Below are 22,417 nucleotides of genomic sequence, written 5' to 3' on the forward strand. Positions count from 1 at the left end.
CATTGCTGAAACCACACCAATATCCCCTATTGTTATGTATATCGATGCAGTTATGATGACAACATGATTTTGGCGCAAACACCATCAGGAGTCCATAATAGAGATTTTATGAACTCCTGATGCCATATAGTGGGAGGCTTTGGTAGCAAATTATCTACAATACATAACAATAGGGGATATTGGTGTGGCTTCAGCAATGGTAAGTGTTGATGTTTCTGTTTAATCATCTTATGATATTCTATACTATGCCTCCAACTGTATGTGTATTGCAACTTGACCACATTCTGATGAGATTCCATACTATAATTTAATTGTAAAGTTTATAATGTTGTAGTAGCGTTCATACTTATATCCCCAGTAGTATGTAAATTTAGTCATAACTCATGATCTACTTGCCATCCCAACTTCACACTTACTGTCATGAAAGAAGGGTATTAAAAGAATATTTGAACAAAAAAATGAAAGTAATTAAAATATCTTTTTTTGAAAAAAGTAAGATCAAAGGAAAAAGTCACATTTTGGTGGTTTACCTTTTCCTTTGAGAAATTATAATGCATTATATATCACTTGAAAGAGAATTTAATGAGCATTCCAAAAATCTAAACAGAAAGATTTTGTGACAATCACTGACAAAGTTATGGCTATTTTATTAAAACCGTGTAGTATTTTGTAATAAACTTGGAGACGTCATCTTAAATGAGATCAATAGAATGGGCCAAATTTTGGTGTGAGAAAGTTTCTTAGTAGAGTCTGTATATGTCTATGCCAAATTTCATGAAAATCTGAAGGGGTCGGGATCTATTTTTGTTGATTTGGTATGGAATGACCCTCCCATGAAATCAATCCAAATATCACAAATGAAGAAAACCCTTGAACACTGTGAAATCAAAACACGTGTATATATATTCATTTGGAAATTTATCTTGGTTGACACACGTAACAATACTATAGCCAACATAAAATATTTATAGGTTGCTTGAATTCATTATTATTGGTTAAACAGAATATAAATTCCAAATCATAATGTATTATGTTGTTCATTGTCAGTGCCAGTTTATTCCTCCACTTTTTCCACCGAAGTAGCCACCACCACCACCACCACTTCCCCATTGTCCACCACCACCACCACTTCCCCATTGTCCACCACCACCTCCCCACTGTCCTCCTCCCTTGCCTCGTCCACCTTTCTTACCACTTCCACCCCAACCTAAATGTGGTAAGTAATATTATGTAACTTGAAATGTACACTACGACACATAGTAAGGTGTCGAGAGGCTAGCATGCCACACCAATGTAGTATTAATTACTTTGTTAAAACCCTTTGAAACCTGAAAAGTGTGTTTTTGTGGTATTTTTAGATGTTAGATTATTTACTGTATGCTCTAAATTCTTCTCCACAGTTACAGGGAAACTTTTTAAGCTGTGGAAGTTACAGTGCTGTGAAGTTATCAAAAAGAGTTTCATGGGTCACCTGTTGTTAACAGGAAGAACAAAATGCAATACACATATGTGTGACTCTGTATGTGCTCCTTTATCCTAATGATCATGAGTTGTGGACAGGATACATGCAAATTTGAATGAAATTGAAAATATGAATGACTAAAGTTTTGGGTTTTGTCTACATTCTTTCTCCTTTTTACACACTTTGCAAAACCATCATGACACAAATATGTTATCAAGTTATTTCTGAAATTTAGCACACATCAAGGGGACCCAAAAGCAAACGTCAGTACCAATTTTTGTGCAAATCTGATAAACATTCAGAGTTATGTGTGTAAAAAAGCTGTTGTCATGATAGCCAAGCTGTGAAAAAGGGTGTATCCCCAAAAAGACGGGATCAAAAAAGTTTCAAAATCAAAAGTGACAGCCAAGAAAAGGCAGCAATGATGCTAACGCTGATCGTTTTTAATGATGAGTGTTATCATTAAAATGATCAATCACCATTGGACCCATTTCTTGGTTGCCACCATTAATTTCACAACCTTTCACCTTGGCTTTATTGGAGGATGCACCGTTTCATAGCTTGGCTTAGCCAGCAATACGATAAAAACTTGCATATTATTTCATTGTAGCATGTGAAATTTTACAATTTTTTCTAAACATCATTGTTCTCAATACACATGCTTGTGTGAACAAGTTATCATGTTTTCAATTATGCCCTATTAGGGTAACTGCAATCATATGAGCAGAGCTTCAATTTCCAAGTTAAACTTGCATTTTTTCTTTGATCAGACTTTTTGATCATACCATTTTCACAAGTCCTTTTTCCTACTCACAAAAGGCAACTACCTTTTAGCTTTTTGTCATACTTTTACGTTGAAAGCCTTATACATGTATGTTCAGATGCAACCCACTAAGGCATCAATTAATCAGCAAGAATTGGTTCAAATCATAGAAGTTTGTTGGAAGGAGTTGGAGTTGCTCTGAAGACATTTATGAACTTTACCCATGCCTAACCATCTTCCAAGCTTTCATGAAGGAGTGATGCTGGTTTTGGGTGATATTTTTGGATCTGCGTGCCAGTTCAATCATAAAAGTGTTCATATAAGTGAAGTTGTTCAAACAAATGAGGCCCATTCACGTGTATACTCCAATAGAACATACACGTTCTCTAACAGATCGTTCACCTAATGACGAAATACACTAATAGAGCAGTCACTTATAACTATTTGGATAATGGATGGAGATTCGGGTAATTGAGTGTACCAGAGTGCTAATTGTCATAAGGTGTTGCTTGTCTTGTTGGGCAACTCATTGATTGTTACTGACTGACTGACTGACTGACTCACCTATGATTACTGTAAGCAGTACGAAGATGATGATACAGTACCTACTGGAACAAAGGGCCATAGGAAAAAGCTACTGTACCATGTTTATGAAACAGAAAAGCATTAAGCATGAGTAGAGTAGCATATTTGCAAGGAGAGCCTTGTCTGCATGGCATGTACATTTGAATGCACAGGGAAAAGTGGATCCCAAGGGGTGACGGTTTACATACTACACAACCAGATGACCTACCTCCTTGTACTCTACCGCCTCCACCTCCTCTACCTATATAAGGTAAGACATCACATGAGCATATTGGTCTCTGTAATTTACCTTGTCTCTGTTGTTGAGGGGCTTCTGTTCTCTGTTTGAATGATGGCATTTCTAGAGGTGGACGTGTCTCATTGGGCCTTCCACCACGGTCAGGAACTCTTCCTTGTAGTAAAACCTTATTAAGGATTACAGAAGGGTTAACAAGAACATATCACAGGACTATTGCAGTACAATTAAAAATATAAGGAATCTGCTCTAAAATTTGGAATATTATACAGTAAGGTAGCAACCGTTTTGTAGGGAGCGGAGAAAGAAGGGGGTGGGCTGTAGCCCCTGTCAAAAAGATTATGAGGGGCTTAGCTCCCTAAAATTATCCATAGTTATCATCGAGTAATTGCGCTGATTGTATTACACCAAATAGCTAACTATACAACTACCTGCAATTACAGTGAATCAACGGACTCTATATGAATCAAGATCGAGATTCCCTAATAGAGCAGTCACCCTAATACAACAGTCAAACTAATAGCAAGAGTTAATAATAAGAGAGGAGAGTGTCTAACGCTGTATAGGCCTGTAATAGATGATTGCGCAGAAGTTAAACGGCTTCCTTTCCGTGTAACGTACAGGCTTCTAGTATTTGTTCGTTTCCTTACCGCAATTAGTTTAGCCGCACCGTGATGAATCCTCGAGAATATTCGAAGACTGAACTAAAGACTGAGCTGTATGTACAGGGAACAGTGCTCCTTCAATTGAAGAATGCTCAAAGGTAGGGTAACATGGCGACGCAGTGAAAATTCGAAGCGATACTCCGCCTTTGGTTCAGTGTTTATTGGTTTCTCAGACGCTCTCCCCCAGAGTTATCTTCGAGGTTAACAGCCACACTTCTTTACGCAACAGAGCGATGCTCTTCGTGGTGAACTTGAACATCGAATTGAACGCACGCCCTTGTGTCTGGGATAGCCTTTGTGGTTAAATGCGAAAATATACTAGCCAGTCTGTCGTTACGTGGAAAAGAAGCCGTTTAACTTCTGCGCAATCATCTGTTACAGGACTATACGGCGTTAGACACTCTCCTCTCTATATTATTAACTCTTGCTAATAGTAATTAATAAACTGCTAAAATCACTCCCAGATTAATCTCACAGGGCCTAATTTTCAAAATTTCCTGAGAGGGGGCACGCCCTCAACCCCCCCTCAGACTGCTCACACACTAAACCATATCATCCCCTAGATAAGCTCACCACCCCCTAAATAAAGGTGTCTCCTCCGCCTCTGCATTGAGGCTTGTACTCACACAAAGCACAACTCGAGCAAACCACTTCAAGCTACAAATTCTATCTTTTTGACTATTCTATAGCTTTGTGTTTTCATACACAAATTCTCTACACAAAGCCTCATCATGGCTGCTCCTAATTTTCGTTCGTATACGAAGGGGCATGCCCTTTTCCAACTCTCTGGTAGCTTACAAATAGGCCTGGTTATGTTGTTATACACATGTTACAGCAACATGGTTTCAGTGACTGGACATACCCCCTTAAAGTAAACAAGACGAAAACAGAAAGCTAACCTTTAATGTAGTATGTAAGCAGCCTTTATTCATTGAATGAAGGTTTATTTTCTGTACGTCAAAGCTTGTTGACTTACATGGGTGTTGGACAGACATACCAACCTACATGCAGACATGCGGTTTTTGTCAAACCAATTTCAGGAAACCAGGCATGTACCAGGTTAAAAAAAATATAGGTCAGAAACCCGTACAGTACTAAACACAGCAGGCAAGTACTCTAATAGAACAGTCATGTATTTTTTTGTACAGTACTATAAAAGTACCACCTAAGACCTTGTAATTCCTGCATGCCTACAAATTCCCAAGAATCATTATGGCATGAATGCGGTTGCATATGCTTGTTGTGTACTTCAGCCTCTAGCATGTAAATTTCATTGGACTACCATTGTTCCACCATCACTGACAAGTTCATAATTGAGGCTATATACTCTATTATTAGGAGGTTTCACTGTAGTAGGCTTATAGCTTTGCTCTAATGGACTATTAGGATTTACACTATAGATATAAATACAAGTATGTACCTTGTTTAACACTGACTGAGTGTTCTGTCTGACCACACCTCTACTAGCTGGTTGTATCACAGTCAGGTCTGACCTGTAGTTGGACTGGTGTTACTGGTAGGACATGTGTACTACTACAGTACCTTGCAGCCAATATTCTAGCTACACTGACTGGAGCTTCTGATTTGAGAAGTTTCTGATGTTCTTGTAACACTTTAGCTAGATCGTTATCCTGTGGGTAAGAATGGTTTAGTACAACGGAACATTACAAATTTGAGCCCCGGTATTCTTCAAACCACTCTTATTAAACAGTCATCCGCATAGCAAAATATCGTATTACAAGATGCAACATACATCAATTGATACCACCCTATTCTAACACACAACTGGTGGAAGCTATAAACGATAGGTCAGCTCAAGTGATGGCTGTGTAATGACTAATATGTGTTTCAGGCAAGCTCCATTCAACAACAACACAATGATTGTTCAGTTAGAGTACATTTAAGATTGTTCTGAGTATTCTATTTGAGCATGCCAATCTCTACTTTGCAACCAGTGCTACGGCTACTACCATAGTGCTTATTAATGGCCCTGCCGTATATACCTGTAGGAGCTTTATTACTAGATGATAGTCAAAAAATAGAGCACTGGTACATATTCAAGCTTGCATTTGATGACAAACAGCAACTTGTTTATATATTGTACATATGTAAGTATAGTTTTAGTCACTCACTTTTGACTTGTCAGACCATCCAAAGGACTGTCCAGTCAACTGAACTCTCATGATCAACATGGTTCGACGATTGGCATACTCACGAGTCAAGGAATCATTGATCCGATCAAGATTGGCCTATAGCAGAACACAAAACAATTTGTGCATGACTTATGCACATACTAAACAGTATAGAACCTATTGGAATTTCTGAAGTCTGTGTCTTTCACAAAGCCAATGCATGTACTGCTCAGGTCTCTATGACAAACACATTCCCACCATGGAGGTCACACTTACCCATTGCTCCACAGTCAATGGTTTAGATACTAGTGGCTTGCTAATGTGATCTGGTGTGGCCTCTGATAACGCTTGCTTGGTCTGTAAGGAGGATCACCTAATCCACCATGCAAATCCCATTGCTTCACTAACCTTTCCAATTACCTTCTCCAATACTTTACGAGGAGGCGTGTCAGCAGGAGGAGGAGTGGTGATGCCATAGCAATTTAGGATGGCCCTTAACTGTTCCTCCACTGGACTACCCTTAGGCTACAAATTATTATGACAATTTAATTCACAAGACTAAAACAAGACAACAGCCATTTATCACAACACTGAGAATTAATTTATAGCTTTGATAGTATTCAAATTTGGGGCCCTTAACACAATACAGTGGAACCTCCCTTAATGGTCACTTGAGTTGGGTGGTCACCTCAACATAACAGCCATGTGACTACGGTCCCGACCGATTCCCAATCAGTTTGTACAGAAATAGTTTGCATTAAGTGGTCACCTCTATAACACGTATAACAGCCAGCTTTAGCAGTCCCAAACAGCACTTCACTACACAAAAGGCCTCTTACAAAGCAGCCAGCTATAGCCATTACGGTGAGTAAACTAGCTGCACTACTTCATACTTCTGTAATACGGAAAAGTTATAAACTCACAGTATAGAAAAGCTTGTGGCCACTCCATGGTTTTGCCTCTTTGAGTGATTCTAATTAAAGCTCACATCACGATCTTGATTCCTGGATTTGTAATTGTGTAGTTAACATTAACAGTTCACCGTCTTTAAGGAAGTCCCTGTTTTTACTTCACAGACTTTGTAGCTAGGAATCATAATCAGCTCAATTGCTGTCTCCAAACTCAGAGGAGCTTCAGGCTCTTTTCTGCTAATTTGTCTGCTATGTAAGTAGGCGGTGTACTGGAGTGTAGCTAAATGCATTTTTATGTAACTAAACCTCAGTTTATGGCCTATGGCTGCTTTATGGAGGATATTGAGTTAGGCAGCCACCTCTCTATAAAGGCCAAATATTTCTGGCCCGAAGGTGACCACTTTAGACAGGTTCCACTGTATAGCAAATTCCATACAACCACACAACCAACAAGAAAACTGTTAACTGTCACATTATTCAAGTGACCATGAAAATTAGACTACGCTAGAATGTTTGTACAGTTATCAACTTAACAGTTTTTACTCAAGATTACCTTGACAACAGCTTGCTTGTCTTCCTCCTTCAGAAGACGTGATACTTGTAACTCCGACAACAGGTAACTTAGCAACAACATCCTGTTGTCATCCTTGTTAAGAGCTCCAATATTACTGGTCAGTGATGAATAGGGACACTGTAGCTCTTGGAGAAACCCCTTCATCTCTAAATTAAATGTGTCCTGATCTTCAACACCTGTACACAGTAAACATGTACCAGTATACAGCACTGTTACCTAATGTATGTCAACTGTACAGTATATTGTGACAATTAATTTAAGGTGCCTATAGTTATATGGTGTGACTGCTCTTAAATCACTACTGTCATCTTGTTATTATAGACAGTCTAACTTGAATAACATGTCATGCGGAATAATATTTTTACATACACTGTATGTACACACACTTGACCACAACAAAACCAATACTCGTGGACTTTAAATAATTCTCACTATAGTAACTTATTGAGTACTGTATGTAGGTCCCCAACATGACCGAAGTGTACTTCATGACATCTCTAACTATCAAAACAACATTCTGTTAAACTATGATAATGGCTTGTTTTCTAATATTTATCACAACAAGGAAGTGGGAGGCGATGGGCAACAAGGAAAAAGGAAGTATCTAGCATTGCTTTGTAATTCAATAACAAATTGGCCACCACTATATCTTGTGTACTATAATGTTTAAACTTGCCACCGTGGCAACCACATAAACACAACTACTTGTATGCATAAATGTTGGACATAAAGCCACATATGTATGTAGTATACTCTCAAGTCAACAGCACATACATGAATAGTTGTATACATACACATACAACTTCTTTTAGGATTGACAAAAGACTTTGCTGTCTGCTGTCTGCCATTTAACATGGTCTCAAAGTTATATCCCAGGATTATAAGTGGTCTTGACAAAATAGACAGTGGAGTCTACAATACAAAACTTCTTGGAGCCCCTTAACTGTTATGATTATGACAAGCAGACATGGATACCATACCCTGTGGAGGAGACACACTTTCTTCCATCTTATTAGTCTCCTTCAGTTCACTACACAATTGTACTATGATCTGACAATAATGCCGAGAAGCTAGTCCCTCTTGAACTGCTTTACTAAGAGCAGCTGTATCAGATAGTTCACCTTCATATCTACAAGAGACAAGCAACATTAGCCCCAAACTGTACACAGTACACACTACAGATATAACACAGGCTGCCACTACTCAGAGAACTGGAGAGCTGGATTCAATACATGCTATAGTTGGATTTATTGTCCAGAGTTTCTCTCTGATACTTAACCCACTATTACATGAATGCTGAATACAGAGAAGTTGAATGTATTGCATGTATTGTGTGTACTGTGGTTGGCATGCCTCGGGACAAAGTGACATCGAAGTGAACAAATCAAGCCTGTAGCCTCAAGCATCATTGAGTTACAAAGCATTGTTTAGTTAGTCAGTTAGTAGAAAATTCTGTTAAATTGGAAATTTTAAAAAATTCCACAGAAACTTGCTAGAAAGATTTGGGGTCGCTTTGAAGGCATTTTTTGGGTTTGGTTATGCTTAGCCAATACCGCCAAGCTGTTTTGAAGGAAAAGTGAGGCTGTTTTTCAAGTGATTTTGAAGGGTAAGAAAGCCCAAAACTCTTTATGATCCTTAATATACAGTACTATCACACTGTATGACAAGCTCAAAGTAATTAATAGCATGCTATGTATTATCTGCAAAATTCATACATACAGTGGTTGATCACTTCAAGGATAGTATTAACTAGGGTTGGGACGAAGCTTCGAATGTTCGGTAGGTTCGAAGGTTAAGCAAACTTCGAATTATAAAACTATCCTTCGAAGCTTCGTAATGCACTCATAACCTACAAAAAGAATTACGAATAAACATTCTGTTCTTTATTGCAGCAGCTTATTCACCTTGTACGATCGATTTTCATCTTGCGCGATCAATGTCACTTGCCACGCCCATTTTTTAGCCAATGAAAAATTTTCTTTCTACTGTGGTAGAAGGCTTTAATGCCTTATAAAGTGCATGAAAAATGTCCTTAAAGCCATTAGTTGGTATTTACCTATACATGATTGCAGTATAGCAGACACGCCCATTTGCAATCGCTCGATCGCGTCATTCAAAACTATTATCCAAATGCTTACAAACTTATTAGAAATATAAAACTTAAGCATAAATACAAGAAAACCTACCAACACCGAAGCTTCGAATATTCGAATATTATATTAGCGAATGTTCGAATATAAATTTCAAGCTTCGTCCCAGCCTTAGGATTAACTAGTCGATTGATTTTCAGTATTAGCACTTGTTAGGCTTTTTGGTTAGTCTGGCACTGCCCACCCCTACACATAAGGGTGTGGTAAAAATACAAATACCATATCATTTCAAAAGGAATTCAACTAGACAGCATACGTAACTGCTGGTTATGTCAGATGATTGCCCTTCAATTTGAACAAAAGCTTTGCGTTGCCAAGGTGATTTGTGTGTGAACGTCACTGGCACACACTAATTGGCTAATGCCGAACTTGAGGGGCAGAAATGATTTAGTACCTGTATTTTACCAGACTCTTACTTTTGGCAAAGGGGCGAATGGCGCCAGACTACCTAGTTTTTGTAAACCTTTTCCAGTCGAGTAGCCAGTCCATTGGATATTGATCCCTTCATCTAGTAACTCAAGGGATGGCAAAATTAAGGTTTTATGAAAGAGTGATGATACAAAGATCCATAGGCTAACAATAAGTAAATGGCATCTACAAGGTCTGGGGCATGCCCATCCAGGAAATTTAGACTCTCTCGGACTGTGCATTCTCAGGTACCTGAGAATAACTAGAGTACAGTATGAGAATAACCAGCAGTAATCTCAAGTTATTACTGTTCCTGATACATTCTCAGGAACAGTTCTTAGCTACAGTACCTGTCAAAATACACACGTCATGTATATCACAGGTGTATTAAATTTTTGAGGGGGCATGCTCGCCTCCCCTCTCTTACGTGAACCCTGCTAAAATAGGTCTGGCTGATATGGTGAGATGCTATAATATGATACCGTACCATAAAACCTATCATTTGATAAAGTAATAAGATGTATCCCCCCCCATGAAGAGGTACCTGTCTCATGCTAGCAGGCATTTCAGCACATCGAGCAATACATGTACAGTTTTTATTTTACTATTAAAAGTAGATTGTGTACTGCCTACACCATGTGTGGTACATGTAGTGCAAGTACTAGAAGAAACTAAATTTATGGAAATTTCAGCATGTCAAAATGACCTGATGTACTAAATTTGAAGGGTCCGCAACTCCCTTGAAATCCTGTACGCCACATTTGAAATCTCAAGAAATCTTGAAACCCTTAGCATCTTTTTTGCCATATATTTTAGTAATCTATGATGTAATCTTATGTAACGGACGGTAATGTCCAGATATACTATCCGTATTACTTCGTGTCAATCTTGAACTGCTTCTACATTGTAGTTATGATGATGATTCCTTTATCTGTTTCTGTAAGAGAAGTTTCCTGGGCTACGTAACTAATTAGTCAGTAAAGTAGCCCATAAGTTGCTACTCCGGAAGGTGCGATGGCAATATGCTGGCTATGCAGTGCAGTAACAGCCATGATTATTGTATTCCCACCATGATTCTGAGTGAATCTATCAACTAATACCCTTGGCTATATAGCAAGGAGTCTAGGCTGAAATCTCAGGGCTACACATTCCCTTAGACCTGAGCCATCTAGCTTGATCTAGTTAAACTCGACACACTTGAATTGAAAGGACTGATCAACGGCAGAGAAGATGGCACACACCTAAGCAGAAATCTAGGCCTGTCATTTTAAGGTTGAAACTCTGTTTTGTATGTAAACTGAATAGCAGATACTTTGAAGGGAATGCTCCAATGGCATTCCAACATCTTGATACTGATCAAACCTCACTACATAACATTTTGAATTAAATAAAGCTCTGCAAATTAGCGTGTGGAATTTACAGTGTTTCCGTGATTAAGCACAAAAGGGATGTCACTCCAACAGCTACTGTACTACAATTTGTAACCATGGTCATAGTAAAAACAATAGTCGACAAGAGCAATTAAGGACAATGACGAAACTGTTTTCCAAAGATTGTCAAAGCTACACACAAATACACAGTGCTTGAAACTATAAATAAGGTCAAAAAATGGCCTTGAAAAGTCAATAGAGGACTTGCAGCGTGACGTAAATCGTCGTAATTGCTAAGCAACCGTAGCTGTCGGCCATGTTTCGGGACAGCGTTTTGGCTGAAAGGTGCTTTCTCAGGATTTGGTACAGGCTGTAATGAAGCGAATCAGTGTTAAGTTGTGTTGTAAATACCACCAAGCTCGTTAAAAAAGGCGAAGAAGTTAGAATCGGTGAGTAATGTATCGAAATTTAATTAGCCACCTATTTCACGAAGCTAATGATAAGATCTTCTATTTCGAAACCAGCCCCGCTTCCCAGTGCCACTATACCCAGGGCTTAGTGAATAAATCTCGATACCTTCATTCTGACCCAATATGCGCCATACAAAGTTGTCCCGAAACATGTCCGCCTAGCAACCGTTGCTTCACGCGTGCAAGTCCTCTATGGGTAATTATCAGTTTTGACTGGCTTTGACCATGGTCACAAATTGTTGTGCAGAGGCCATTAAGCACAACAACGCCAACCTTTGCTTGCGTGCAAACGTATGTCTTATTGCTGCACTAAATAGGCGGTGAGTTAGTCGTGCCTGGAACCAACAGTTTGTCAGTTGGCTTGGTGAATGAATGACACAAATGACATAGAGGATGACATAAGCTTACTACAACACAACTGCCAGTCCCACTAGTTAATCCTCACCCTAGTGCTGCTAAAGAGTCTAACACATCATTCGCTAGTGCAGTTTGGAAGTCTGACATTTCGAATTCCCTCCTTCACTTTTGTTTAGTCACAGTGATTTGTGGTGCGAATTAAATAGAGCTAATTGTCTGGGCGTGGCGTCATTCACGTGAGCCATATCACGACAGATCAGCAGATTTGCAGACTACGAACGGCTGCAGCTATTAAAAAACAACCGCTGAGACACCTTATAGTCTGTCCAGTAGTTTGTGTCCAAATGAGTAGCGCGGGACAGACCGCAGGTGTCGATCAGCCGGTGATGCAGCCAATTTGCTCAGGTAGCTAGTCTAGCATTTTTATCTTCCACTGCTCGTGCCCTATGCTTGCCTTGCCCTTCCAGATTGAGGCCCCATGTGCATTCCTGTGCTACCCACTGCAGCTGCATGTATGGTAAAGCTAAATGTGCTGCCAGGGCTGCTTTGCATCATTGATAAAAGTGGACAGTATGCGGAAATATCCGGATTATTTTGTCCATAAATGCGCCGTAAGCGAGACAGATTGCACAAACGTATAAAATAGTTATGTATGCAGCAGTGTTAGCTCTGCTCTGTGCAGCTTCATGCTACGCCGGAGAAGGAGAAAGGTACAGACTGAACGTGGTGGAAGATGTCTGGATAGAGAGATCAACCAGCAACTATAACTACCATAAGTATTTGATCACGGGTAAACATCCTGGGTACCCAATAAAGCGTTCCTTGGTGAAATTCCAAGATGTTCCAAGCAGCTGCAGCGTTGTCAACCATGCCATGATGTACCTGTACTACTGGTACTCTCACAAGGCCAGCTGGCAGTCAACAGCTCAAGCCCCATTCATCACCCGTACAATACAAGCTCACAGAGTGCTCAAATCTTGGAAGGAGTCTGAAGCTACCACTATTAAGCGAAACCGTTACAATTATTGGAGCAGACCATATCTTGGTTTGGATGACACTGATGCCAATGACTGTCCAACAGGAGAAGTGAAGATTTACGCCGATAGACCAATTGGCTTTGTTGAGCTTGATGTGACATCTGCAGTGAGAGATTGGAAAGCTGGGAAACGAAACTATGGCCTGCTTCTTTGGGCTACTAATGAAAACGTAGATGGCCGTGACACAAGATTTGCTAGCAAAACTGACACTGATCCAAAGAAGCATCCATACATCATGGTGAACTGTGACTAATGGGGCTTGACTGTCATGCCACACAATGTGGCTATATGCATCATACACAGAACTTTACTAGTAAGTGGCTGTATTAGGCAATCTATATATGATGAGCATTTTTGAGTAATATTTTTCGTAATTATACTTTATGCACAGTTCATTTACTTACTTGTTGGATGTATTATAATTGAAAAGGGTGTGGTACCAAAAGGCTCAGTGTGTATACATCCAAAAACGGCCTTGCAAACACGACATGTTTACTGCTATGATGTATAAAAGTAATAGCTACTAAAGATTCACTACTCAAATACAAGGGTAATTAATTAGCTAATGGTACCACAAAACCTTAAAATCTAATACCATGACGAAAAACATTCGTACCAAGAACAACTTTACATTATCGTAGTGTGTAACAAGGTTGACCTTTGAAGAAAATATTCTAACTATCATGTGTTTATTCAGCTGTGACACACAATGAACATACTTATGGTCTAAGACCACAACCACACATTATACAAGGAATAACCACAAGCTCATTGTTCAGTTGTTGTGGTACTACATGCGTAATTGTGACCATAAATCTTGGATTATTACATCACCTCTTGTTTACTTAATTTGCAATTTAAAATAGTATAGCACATAATAAGCATTAGCTGTAGTGGTATGATGATCATTAGCTGTAGTGGTATGATGATCATTTGCGCATAAACGCCAGACTACTCTGCTTTTTGTGTAATATAAGCGGTCACATCAGATCTGCAATCATGCATGTAGCTATAACATGTACATAAAGGGGTTCAATAATATGATACACATACTTGTATCGGTTGCTGTATAATGCACACTGCAGTTGCATGGCCAAAGTCAGTTGCTATTCTAGTATTTTGGGGGCGAAAATTTTTTCCTTCCAAAAAATTTCAGAACCTCAATTTTCTCTTCCTGACATTGTAAGTGACACCTGCAATGCGCAATGGTAAATTGTTAAAATTCCCATCAAGCAACATACAAAATCTTACAGTACATGTACACACCACCGTAAAAATGCTATCAGAATCAGTCACAGATACATAGTCTATTTAACAAACCAATTTCCCTGAATTATGGGGTGAGCCTGATCATGAGTAGGTCCCACACTAGTGAGAGTACAATAAATATTCCATATTTGGTCTGTACAGTCAACGGAATCCAGAATGAGTGCAAGTTACAATGAATATTCTATATATGGTCTGTACAGTTGACAGTGTCTGGGACATGTACAAATTTAAATACAAAGGTCCTATCAACCATCACACAATCAATTTGTTTTAAATTATTAACTGGCACAAAATTTATAATTACGACCGCTACACTTCTAATCAAAATAGCTATTAAAAATGCCAAAATATTGTACTCAATAATTAGTCCTGAAATATCATCATCAATTCCAGAATTCCTTCATGCCTATAGAAATAGTAAAAACACTGAAAATATACAATAACGCACATGGTAATCCATTTGAATACCCTCTATAGTTACGACAATCTATTGTAGCTAAGTTTTGTTCCTACATGCAATATACAAACTCATTGCATAATTGTAGGCTTTTTCTGCTGCTATCATGATTACTTCTTACATGTGCTGGTTGGCGTACTATAATATGTAACCAAATTTATTAGCATTTTACAAGCTTGCTACTATCTTCAAGACTTATCATCGGTTAAGTATAACTAGCACATTCCCTGCAGCATACTAATAAGGAGTATATATGTACTGTAGAAGAACATAATAAATAGTAGTGAAATCACTAGATGTCAGTTTTTGCTCACTCCACTCCTCACATTCGTCATTTTAGCAGCAGACTGCAAGTTCTGAAGGCCTTTAGCTGGCAAGACTCAATAAAACCAATTTCAGAATGTGTAAAACCAAAAATATGTCAGTACAGTAGTCCAGTCCAGTGTTCCAGTCCAGTAGTCCAGTGTTCCAGTCCAGTAGTCCAGTGTTCCAGTCCAGTAGTCCAGTCCAGTGATTAGTTACACCCCTATAATATCCCCAGATCTAATCTCAGAAAGTGTGCATGTGGCTGAATTTCTTAGTTTATACTATACTATAGCTTGCTATAGCTAGTTTGATTTCTGTGTGAATGTACCATCACTTAAATGCCCTCAGATCTAATCCCAAGAAGTCTGATTTTAAACATTTTCTTGCTTTGAAATTAGCATACCTTTAGCTTGTTTTGGAGAAAATGAGAAACAATATATTTGTAACCTGATTTTGGAAAACATAATTTTTGGGCAAAATTTACAATCATAGATAAATAATTTTATAGTTCATTATATAATACATAATGGCAATAACTCACCAACTATGCGGGCCTGAATATGGAGACATTCGCAGAACTAGAGCATCCAGAACACAAGCAACTTTCACAAATTCAGATAGGTTTTTCTCGAAACACGCATATTTTAACTTTGCCAACCACTCCAAGTCAATAACGTACATGGTCTTAAGTTACTCCATTGTCCACTCAAGGCCTCTAAAGCACTGTGTGGGCTTTGACATACCTACACAAGTATGTCTCTAAAAAGCAGACCAATTAGTGTGAAATTATTAGTCAGATACTGTAGTCATTTCATGCTGGTGTTATTTTAAAACTAATTGCTATGTACTCAAACAGTACAGCTAGTTTCCCAATCAGGTCACATATACTGTACAACTATCTCAAGATAAAGTTGAAAAAGTGATAAGTAGTAAAGAGTCAGTTTATATAGATGGACTGTTATGGTACTTTTATATGCAACATGTGTGCAAGTGTAAATGTGGGGAGTTGGAATCATGAAGCCAAAACACCATAGAAAGACTTAAGAGTATTAATTAAACTTTGCATTTACCAAAAACATGGTTATACATTACCCTTTGGTTATATTACTACATATAAGTCCTACCATGAATCATAAAAATTTTGTCATCAAAGTTTCACTGTTGGCTGCACCAATGAAGTGACACTTGAAATTTGTCCACCATCTTCTTGTGCACCCATCAGAAAATTTGGCAGGGTATGTTATAGTAAATTTCATTACGCTTTAGCACAATGAACATCCCCAATTGCAAGCAAACTAGTCAATGGAATCAGCTGAAAATAGTTAGATAGATAGATTAATTATTTTAGAAAGAACTTCCAGTGGTTTACAAGGAATCAAATTAAATACCACTGATGAAAGTCAACTAGTTGTAACAAGTGCTAGATCGAGATACTCTAATAGTGCATTCACCTTGATAGAACATTCAGCCACATAATGTGTCACTCTATTAGAATGTTCAGGTACAATCAAAGTACGTACATGTGTACTATGCTATACATGTACATGCGTGCCTGTGTACGTAGATGGCAAATGTTCATGACTCTCTGTACTTTTACTGGCAAATTCATACAGTACACTATACATACAGTACACCTAGATATACGTACAACATATGGTACACTACAGTATACACAGACCACTCATGATATACAGGATCAAAGGATCCATACAGTCTGGAGACAGCTAACACAGCTAGGAGCGCGCTGCAGCTTCATACTTCAGTAATGGGAGGCTATAGTAGTTTAACACTCTTAAAGATAAAACCCTCTTGTCTTCATAGAGATCGTGTTATGGGGCAGTTTATCAGAAGTACGATCTCAAAAAGAATGAGAGAAACGCTGGATGTGTCAGTTCTGCCGGCCAAGATCAACATGAGCAAGGTATACTGAGGCCCGATGAACCTGCGAATTGTAGAAACCATTGGTAAGTGCATTTATGGTTCATAATATAGATCCATGATGGAAATACATACAGTCAACCTGCTTTTCCTGCCTGCATGCTCACAAAAGTAGCATTCTGGCTACACATGACTATATATTCATGCAGGCTCGATCATGAGTACATGCCTTGTTATAGTAACTGCTACCAGAAGTAGTGTTTTCATTGGTTTGGTCCTCTATCTACTTGCTAGCACTGTGGACCCTCCCAGTTCAGTGTACGTGGTAAGCATGTTATTCAGGATGCATGCACTGACAAAGCTCATTTTTTTCTGGTTAAGCATTAATTGTCCCAGGGTGGCTTTATTACTTTATTGTTGTTGTTATAGGCACTGGTACTCTTTGCAAAGTAGCGACTACATTATTAGACTATCATAAGTTGTGAACTCACTTGATGTTTTATGCCAATCATCTAGATGTTCTCATGTATACTTTAATTCAGTTAAAGGGAGGAAAACATACTGTACATACTAGGAAATGTCTATTCAACCAGCCAGACTGCTTTATTTTCTTTTGTGTGGGCTTTGGGATAAAAGGGTCTGGTACACCTACATTAAGAATTCTGTGTAACATTGCACTGCAGTCAGGGTGAATGTTGATTACTGCTGATTGGTGAAGCCCTAAACTTCACAGACCTGTTAAAAGTGTTGCATGTGCCCTTCAGCTTCAATACAAAAGAACGTGGTCATGCTGCACCTTTTAACAGGTCTAAGTAGTTTAGGGCGTTACACAGAATTCTTAATGTGGGTGTACCAGACCCTACTTTTCCCACCCCCACACAAAAGAAAAGCAGTGGTCTGGCTACATGAGACTACCTGTATTATGCATGTACATATGGTCAAGGCACACTTTGCAGTAGTGTGGTGGACTATGAGAAACCCATTGCGTGTATATGTGTATACCTTTTCGCAATCTGGTCACATATTGCCTAGGATGTACAGCATGTGTTCTTACCTTTAACACTTCTTTAAAGTATATGAGAGCATCTACACAATTGCATAGAACATCAAATGAGTTCACAACTGATGATAGTCTAATAATGTACAGTATAATCACTCTTAGTTATACTGTCGCAACAGTGTTTTCGGTAAAATACTATACACAGAGTGCAATTTTGGCCATGTCTCCTACACCAAAATAGGTAACTTAGTGTAATTCTATATCATGGTAGTGCATGAGTTCATGTTCAGTTTGTCATTTTCTTTGTGTATTGTGTGAGGTGACCCTCTACTTCTGTGCCAAATTTTTGTAGTTAGATATTGTTGCATAAAATTATTTGGTTTACAGGTGAAGGATATTTTGGCACAGTGGTGCTTGTCCAAGACACTACTGGCAGGTTCAATGCTCTAAAAGTGATGAAAATCTCAAAGATGATTAAAGAGCAGCAAATATAGCATAATATTAAGAGCGAAAAGACTATCTACATAGCTCAAACATCATCCATAGGGATTTGAAATCCGAAAATATCTTAATTGACCATGATGGTCACATCAGAATCATTGATTTTGGAATTTCAAAATGTCTTGACAATGAACATGCAGTGAATCTTAACTACATAGTTATATCAAGAGTATATAATGGACCTCCCCTTTATATATTCTTGGTTATATGTATAACACTGCATACACAATGTGACTCTCTAGCTAAGGCATGCATGTGTATTTCAAGAGTCAGTCATGTTACACAGCATTAATTTACCTAGTTGTTTATTGGATAAATGTGATGCTGTACTTAATTTTGCTGAGCTTGACATTGACCTTATCATACAGTATGATAGTACTGTATAGTAGGGACCACAAAAGGTGGGCATGGCCCACAAAAACATCACCCAAAAACCAGCCTCAATTTTCCTTGATGATAATGAGTCAGTATTGGTTAGGTAAAACTTAACCTAAACAAGCTTTGACGAAACACTTTCCACATGTTGCTACAGAATTTTTGAAATATTGTTAAACAATTTTCTACTGACTGAGTAACTAACTCACTGACTGACTGATGCCTTCAGACAAACGTAGCTTGACAAGAGCTAAGGGATTTTTGACATTGCTTCAGCCCAAGAGGTGCATTTTGGCATACCGCAGTACGTACAATGCATTCTTCATGGACTTACCAGTGTCCCATTCATCTTTGCTGACAGCAAAAGGTGTCAATTTGGCGGTAGCATGTAATGACTCCCCTTCATAATAGAAATCATCCATATTTTCATAGTGGCTATTTCGATGCAAAGGTGCTTTTCGAACAGTTCTTGATTCGTAATGCTGTGTAATGGGTTGAATATAGCTGACAATGAAGCATAATGGATACTCCACTATTCAGATGATAATTAGTAGCTGGGTTGCATGGCACTATTTCTTTCTTTTGATGTAGTATGCATAATTTTATTTTACAAGTAAATACAAGGAATTTTCAACTAGAGTAGGGATCATAGCACATCAATAAAAAGCACTGAAACAAGTTGGAGTAGTCCATGATACTAAATCACAGTAAAACAATAAGAAGTGTTATATCAGAAGGGATATAACACTTCTTATTGTTTCACTGTGATTGTTTCACTGTGTTTTACTGTGACACATGCTACTACTACTCAAATTGCATGGTTATATAATCTTCAATAGTTGTAATTCAGAACTGCTAAATGATGGGTTGAATAGGTTTTACTTTACAGCATTGTAATTAATTTTTCACATAATGCCTGATCTTCAGCTTTTCACATGTTTCAAGAAGCAGCACTGTAGTAATTAAGCTTATAATATTACTGCCATTGTTGACAAGCTTTTAGCAATAGTCAAGTCATGTACACTAAACCTCTCAAATAAGACACCAAAGCACTTGTCCATGGTCATTTGTATTAGTGTACACACATTTAGATCTCTGGAGTCAGGACACGTAGGACATTTTAGAAGCGTCCAAAACAAGAGAGTTCTACTGTACAGTCAAAATAAGAGAAGTGGAACTCAGAAAGTGCATGCTTGTGTGTTTGTGAAAGTATGCATGTTTTATTACAGTGCATCTGATGAAAACATGTGTGTTTTAATCTAGGGAATTGGTGTACACGTCATGTGGCACACCAGAATACCTAGCACCAGAGGCTATTCTTGGAAAAGGGCATGGCAAGGCTGTGGACTGGTGGGCACTCGGGATACTAATATTTGAAATGTTGGTTGGGTAAGCAGCAAGTCTACAATGTACTGTACATAATAGTATCGACAATACTTGTGTTTAGTGATACTCCATTCGTTGACGAACATCCATTTCTTACTTACAAGAAAATTATCTCTTCTATACCAGATTCTCCTCTATATGTGGAATCCCCAGCAAAGTCAGTATAATAAGTTTCCAATGAGGTTACAACATGTTGATTAATTTTGTGCTTCATACTTTGCAGGGATATTGTGAAGAAACTGTTAACACATGATACAACAAAGCAACTGGGCTGCATGCAGGTATGCTGGCAGAGACAAATATTGATTTGACCAATTGTAGTAACCGTGACCTTTTGCTTTCAGAATGGAGTTGATGAAGTAAAAAACCATCAGTGGTTCAAGTCGATAGACTGGGATGAAATCCTAGGGAAAAAAGCAGAAGGTTTGTTGTTAATTTCTGTTATGCTTTTAAGTTATTCCCCTTTCCCTCCCATTTAGGCTCCAATTATTCCAAAACATGCTCACGGTGGTGACACTTGTAATTTCAGTAAAAGTAATTTAAAGAAAATGAGTGGTATCAACCCCCATGACGGAGGCCCAGGAAGCATTATTTAAAGATTTCTAGTCAAATAAATGGCTTTCTAGCAATCGTGACTACCTAACCAATTTCTGTATTTTATTCTAAGTGCTTCATGCTTTTTTTTGTACAATTGAAATGAATTGTATTGAAACTTTTGTTATACAATAATTAAAAACATAATAAACAGTTCATTGTAACGAAATGATCAACAACTTTTTGGCCAGTTTGTACTACCTGTAGTCCATTATGGCATCCATAGTCTCTCCATAATCAATGTTATTTGAGGGAGATAGCTTTATGGAGCCAGGGACATTCCAGGATGAGATGGCTCAATCTTCTGCTGCACACACCCACGGCCAGTTGCCTGTACAACAGTCTCCAGTACTTCAGGTGAACCAACTTCAAGCTGAGGTTTCTACAGTACATGACATCACTGAATCATGTCACGTTCAAAAGTGTAGGCAGTTATACATACCTGTGGATGCAAGTTAATTGGTGAAGCCTAATTCCAGCCCATGCAGTAGTCTGTTTCCTTTAGAGGAGTACAACCAAACGAGAGCTCAAGCTAGCTTCCTGACACATGAAGAATTTGAATGGGATTTAACAAGTCTTCTGTGCTGATTCAGGACAGTATCGGCATAGATGGTCAAAAATACATTTTTTGCATATGTCAAGACTAATGATGAAGTAAGTATTGGTAGTAACTTTAATGTTCACTTGTGTAGATTTGGGGCACTTGTTCGTCATTGGACTATGCATTTCAAGGCTAAGCATTCTTATTTCAAGCAGCTCTCTCACTCAGTGGGAAACTTTGTGAATATCACTCACTCTCTGGCCATTGAGACATCAACTTCTCCAGTGCTACTTTAATTTGGATACAGAAGAAATTCCAGAAAAGGAGAGTTTCTTGGAAGTTGGTTCAGGTATGGTGAAATCTAAATGGAATCAGTGTTATCCCTCAATTTCAAAACTCTGAGGCTATCCTAATAAGAGAGATGAGGGTTCTCTAATGGTATCATCAGCAATGCCAAAGTGTTCTGCTTCGCAGAGTATAGGCTTACAAGTAACAGGTTTTGGAGACCTTGTACAAAGTGCATGCATATATACATGAGTGTGTGTGTATGCGTGAGTAGGTGTGTGTGTCTGCACGTGTGTGTATGTGTGTGCGTGCATGCGAGTGTGTGTGTTTTGTGAGCATGCAAGTTCAGTAGTGAATAGAGTGTGTATTATTATTGTTGTACATATAGGGTCAGTAGTATCCACTTTTTAATGAGCAGTTTGATTTGACAACATTTAGTGGACCCTCTAATCATGATTTAACAATATCTACTGTGTACCGGTATGTTTTACATTTTTGTGATTACAAAAGTCTCAAGTATTTTCCTTTTATAGATGTAAATGGGCAAAATTCACACGGAAGAACACAAGATATCAAGTGGAGTCATCATTGAAGTTGTTCATGATGAACCTGTGGTTGGAATATTCCATATAGTTTTTTTTTACATAGTCAATGGAGAAAGACTAACATTTTGTGTTGACTAGTACTGTTACCACACATTAAGTCT

At 38.4% G+C, this 22,417-nt stretch overlaps 3 protein-coding genes across 3 annotated transcripts; 2 read left to right on the plus strand and 1 right to left on the minus strand.

The window, feature by feature from the left end:
- Positions 1-880: 880 nt before the first annotated feature.
- On the minus strand, positions 881-12,311 carry LOC136256732 (protein FAM98B-like). The gene is made up of 11 exons (XM_066049740.1): positions 12,171-12,311; positions 8,308-8,456; positions 7,307-7,503; positions 6,251-6,367; positions 6,119-6,199; positions 5,843-5,959; positions 5,253-5,341; positions 5,131-5,203; positions 3,100-3,214; positions 3,019-3,051; positions 881-1,207 (listed from the first exon to the last, which is right to left on the minus strand). Exons 1-11 carry the CDS (start codon positions 12,227-12,229, stop codon positions 1,044-1,046), a joined length of 1,194 nt encoding a protein of 397 aa, XP_065905812.1. The 5' UTR covers positions 12,230-12,311; the 3' UTR covers positions 881-1,043.
- A 386-nt stretch (positions 12,312-12,697) lies between these two features.
- Positions 12,698-13,522, plus strand: LOC136255933 (uncharacterized). Its single transcript, XM_066048845.1, has one exon. It carries the CDS (start codon positions 12,731-12,733, stop codon positions 13,370-13,372), a length of 642 nt encoding a protein of 213 aa, XP_065904917.1. The 5' UTR covers positions 12,698-12,730; the 3' UTR covers positions 13,373-13,522.
- Positions 13,523-18,805: 5,283 nt separating this feature from the next.
- LOC136255153 (cAMP-dependent protein kinase catalytic subunit PRKX-like) lies at positions 18,806-20,805 on the plus strand. Its single transcript, XM_066047872.1, has 6 exons — positions 18,806-18,897; positions 20,169-20,294; positions 20,353-20,448; positions 20,515-20,572; positions 20,636-20,714; positions 20,771-20,805. Exons 1-6 carry the CDS (start codon positions 18,806-18,808, stop codon positions 20,803-20,805), a joined length of 486 nt encoding a protein of 161 aa, XP_065903944.1.
- Positions 20,806-22,417: the final 1,612 nt, after the last annotated feature.

This window comes from Dysidea avara, chromosome 5 (assembly GCF_963678975.1).
Source record: "Dysidea avara chromosome 5, odDysAvar1.4, whole genome shotgun sequence".
Classification (NCBI taxonomy): Eukaryota; Metazoa; Porifera; class Demospongiae; order Dictyoceratida; family Dysideidae; genus Dysidea; species Dysidea avara.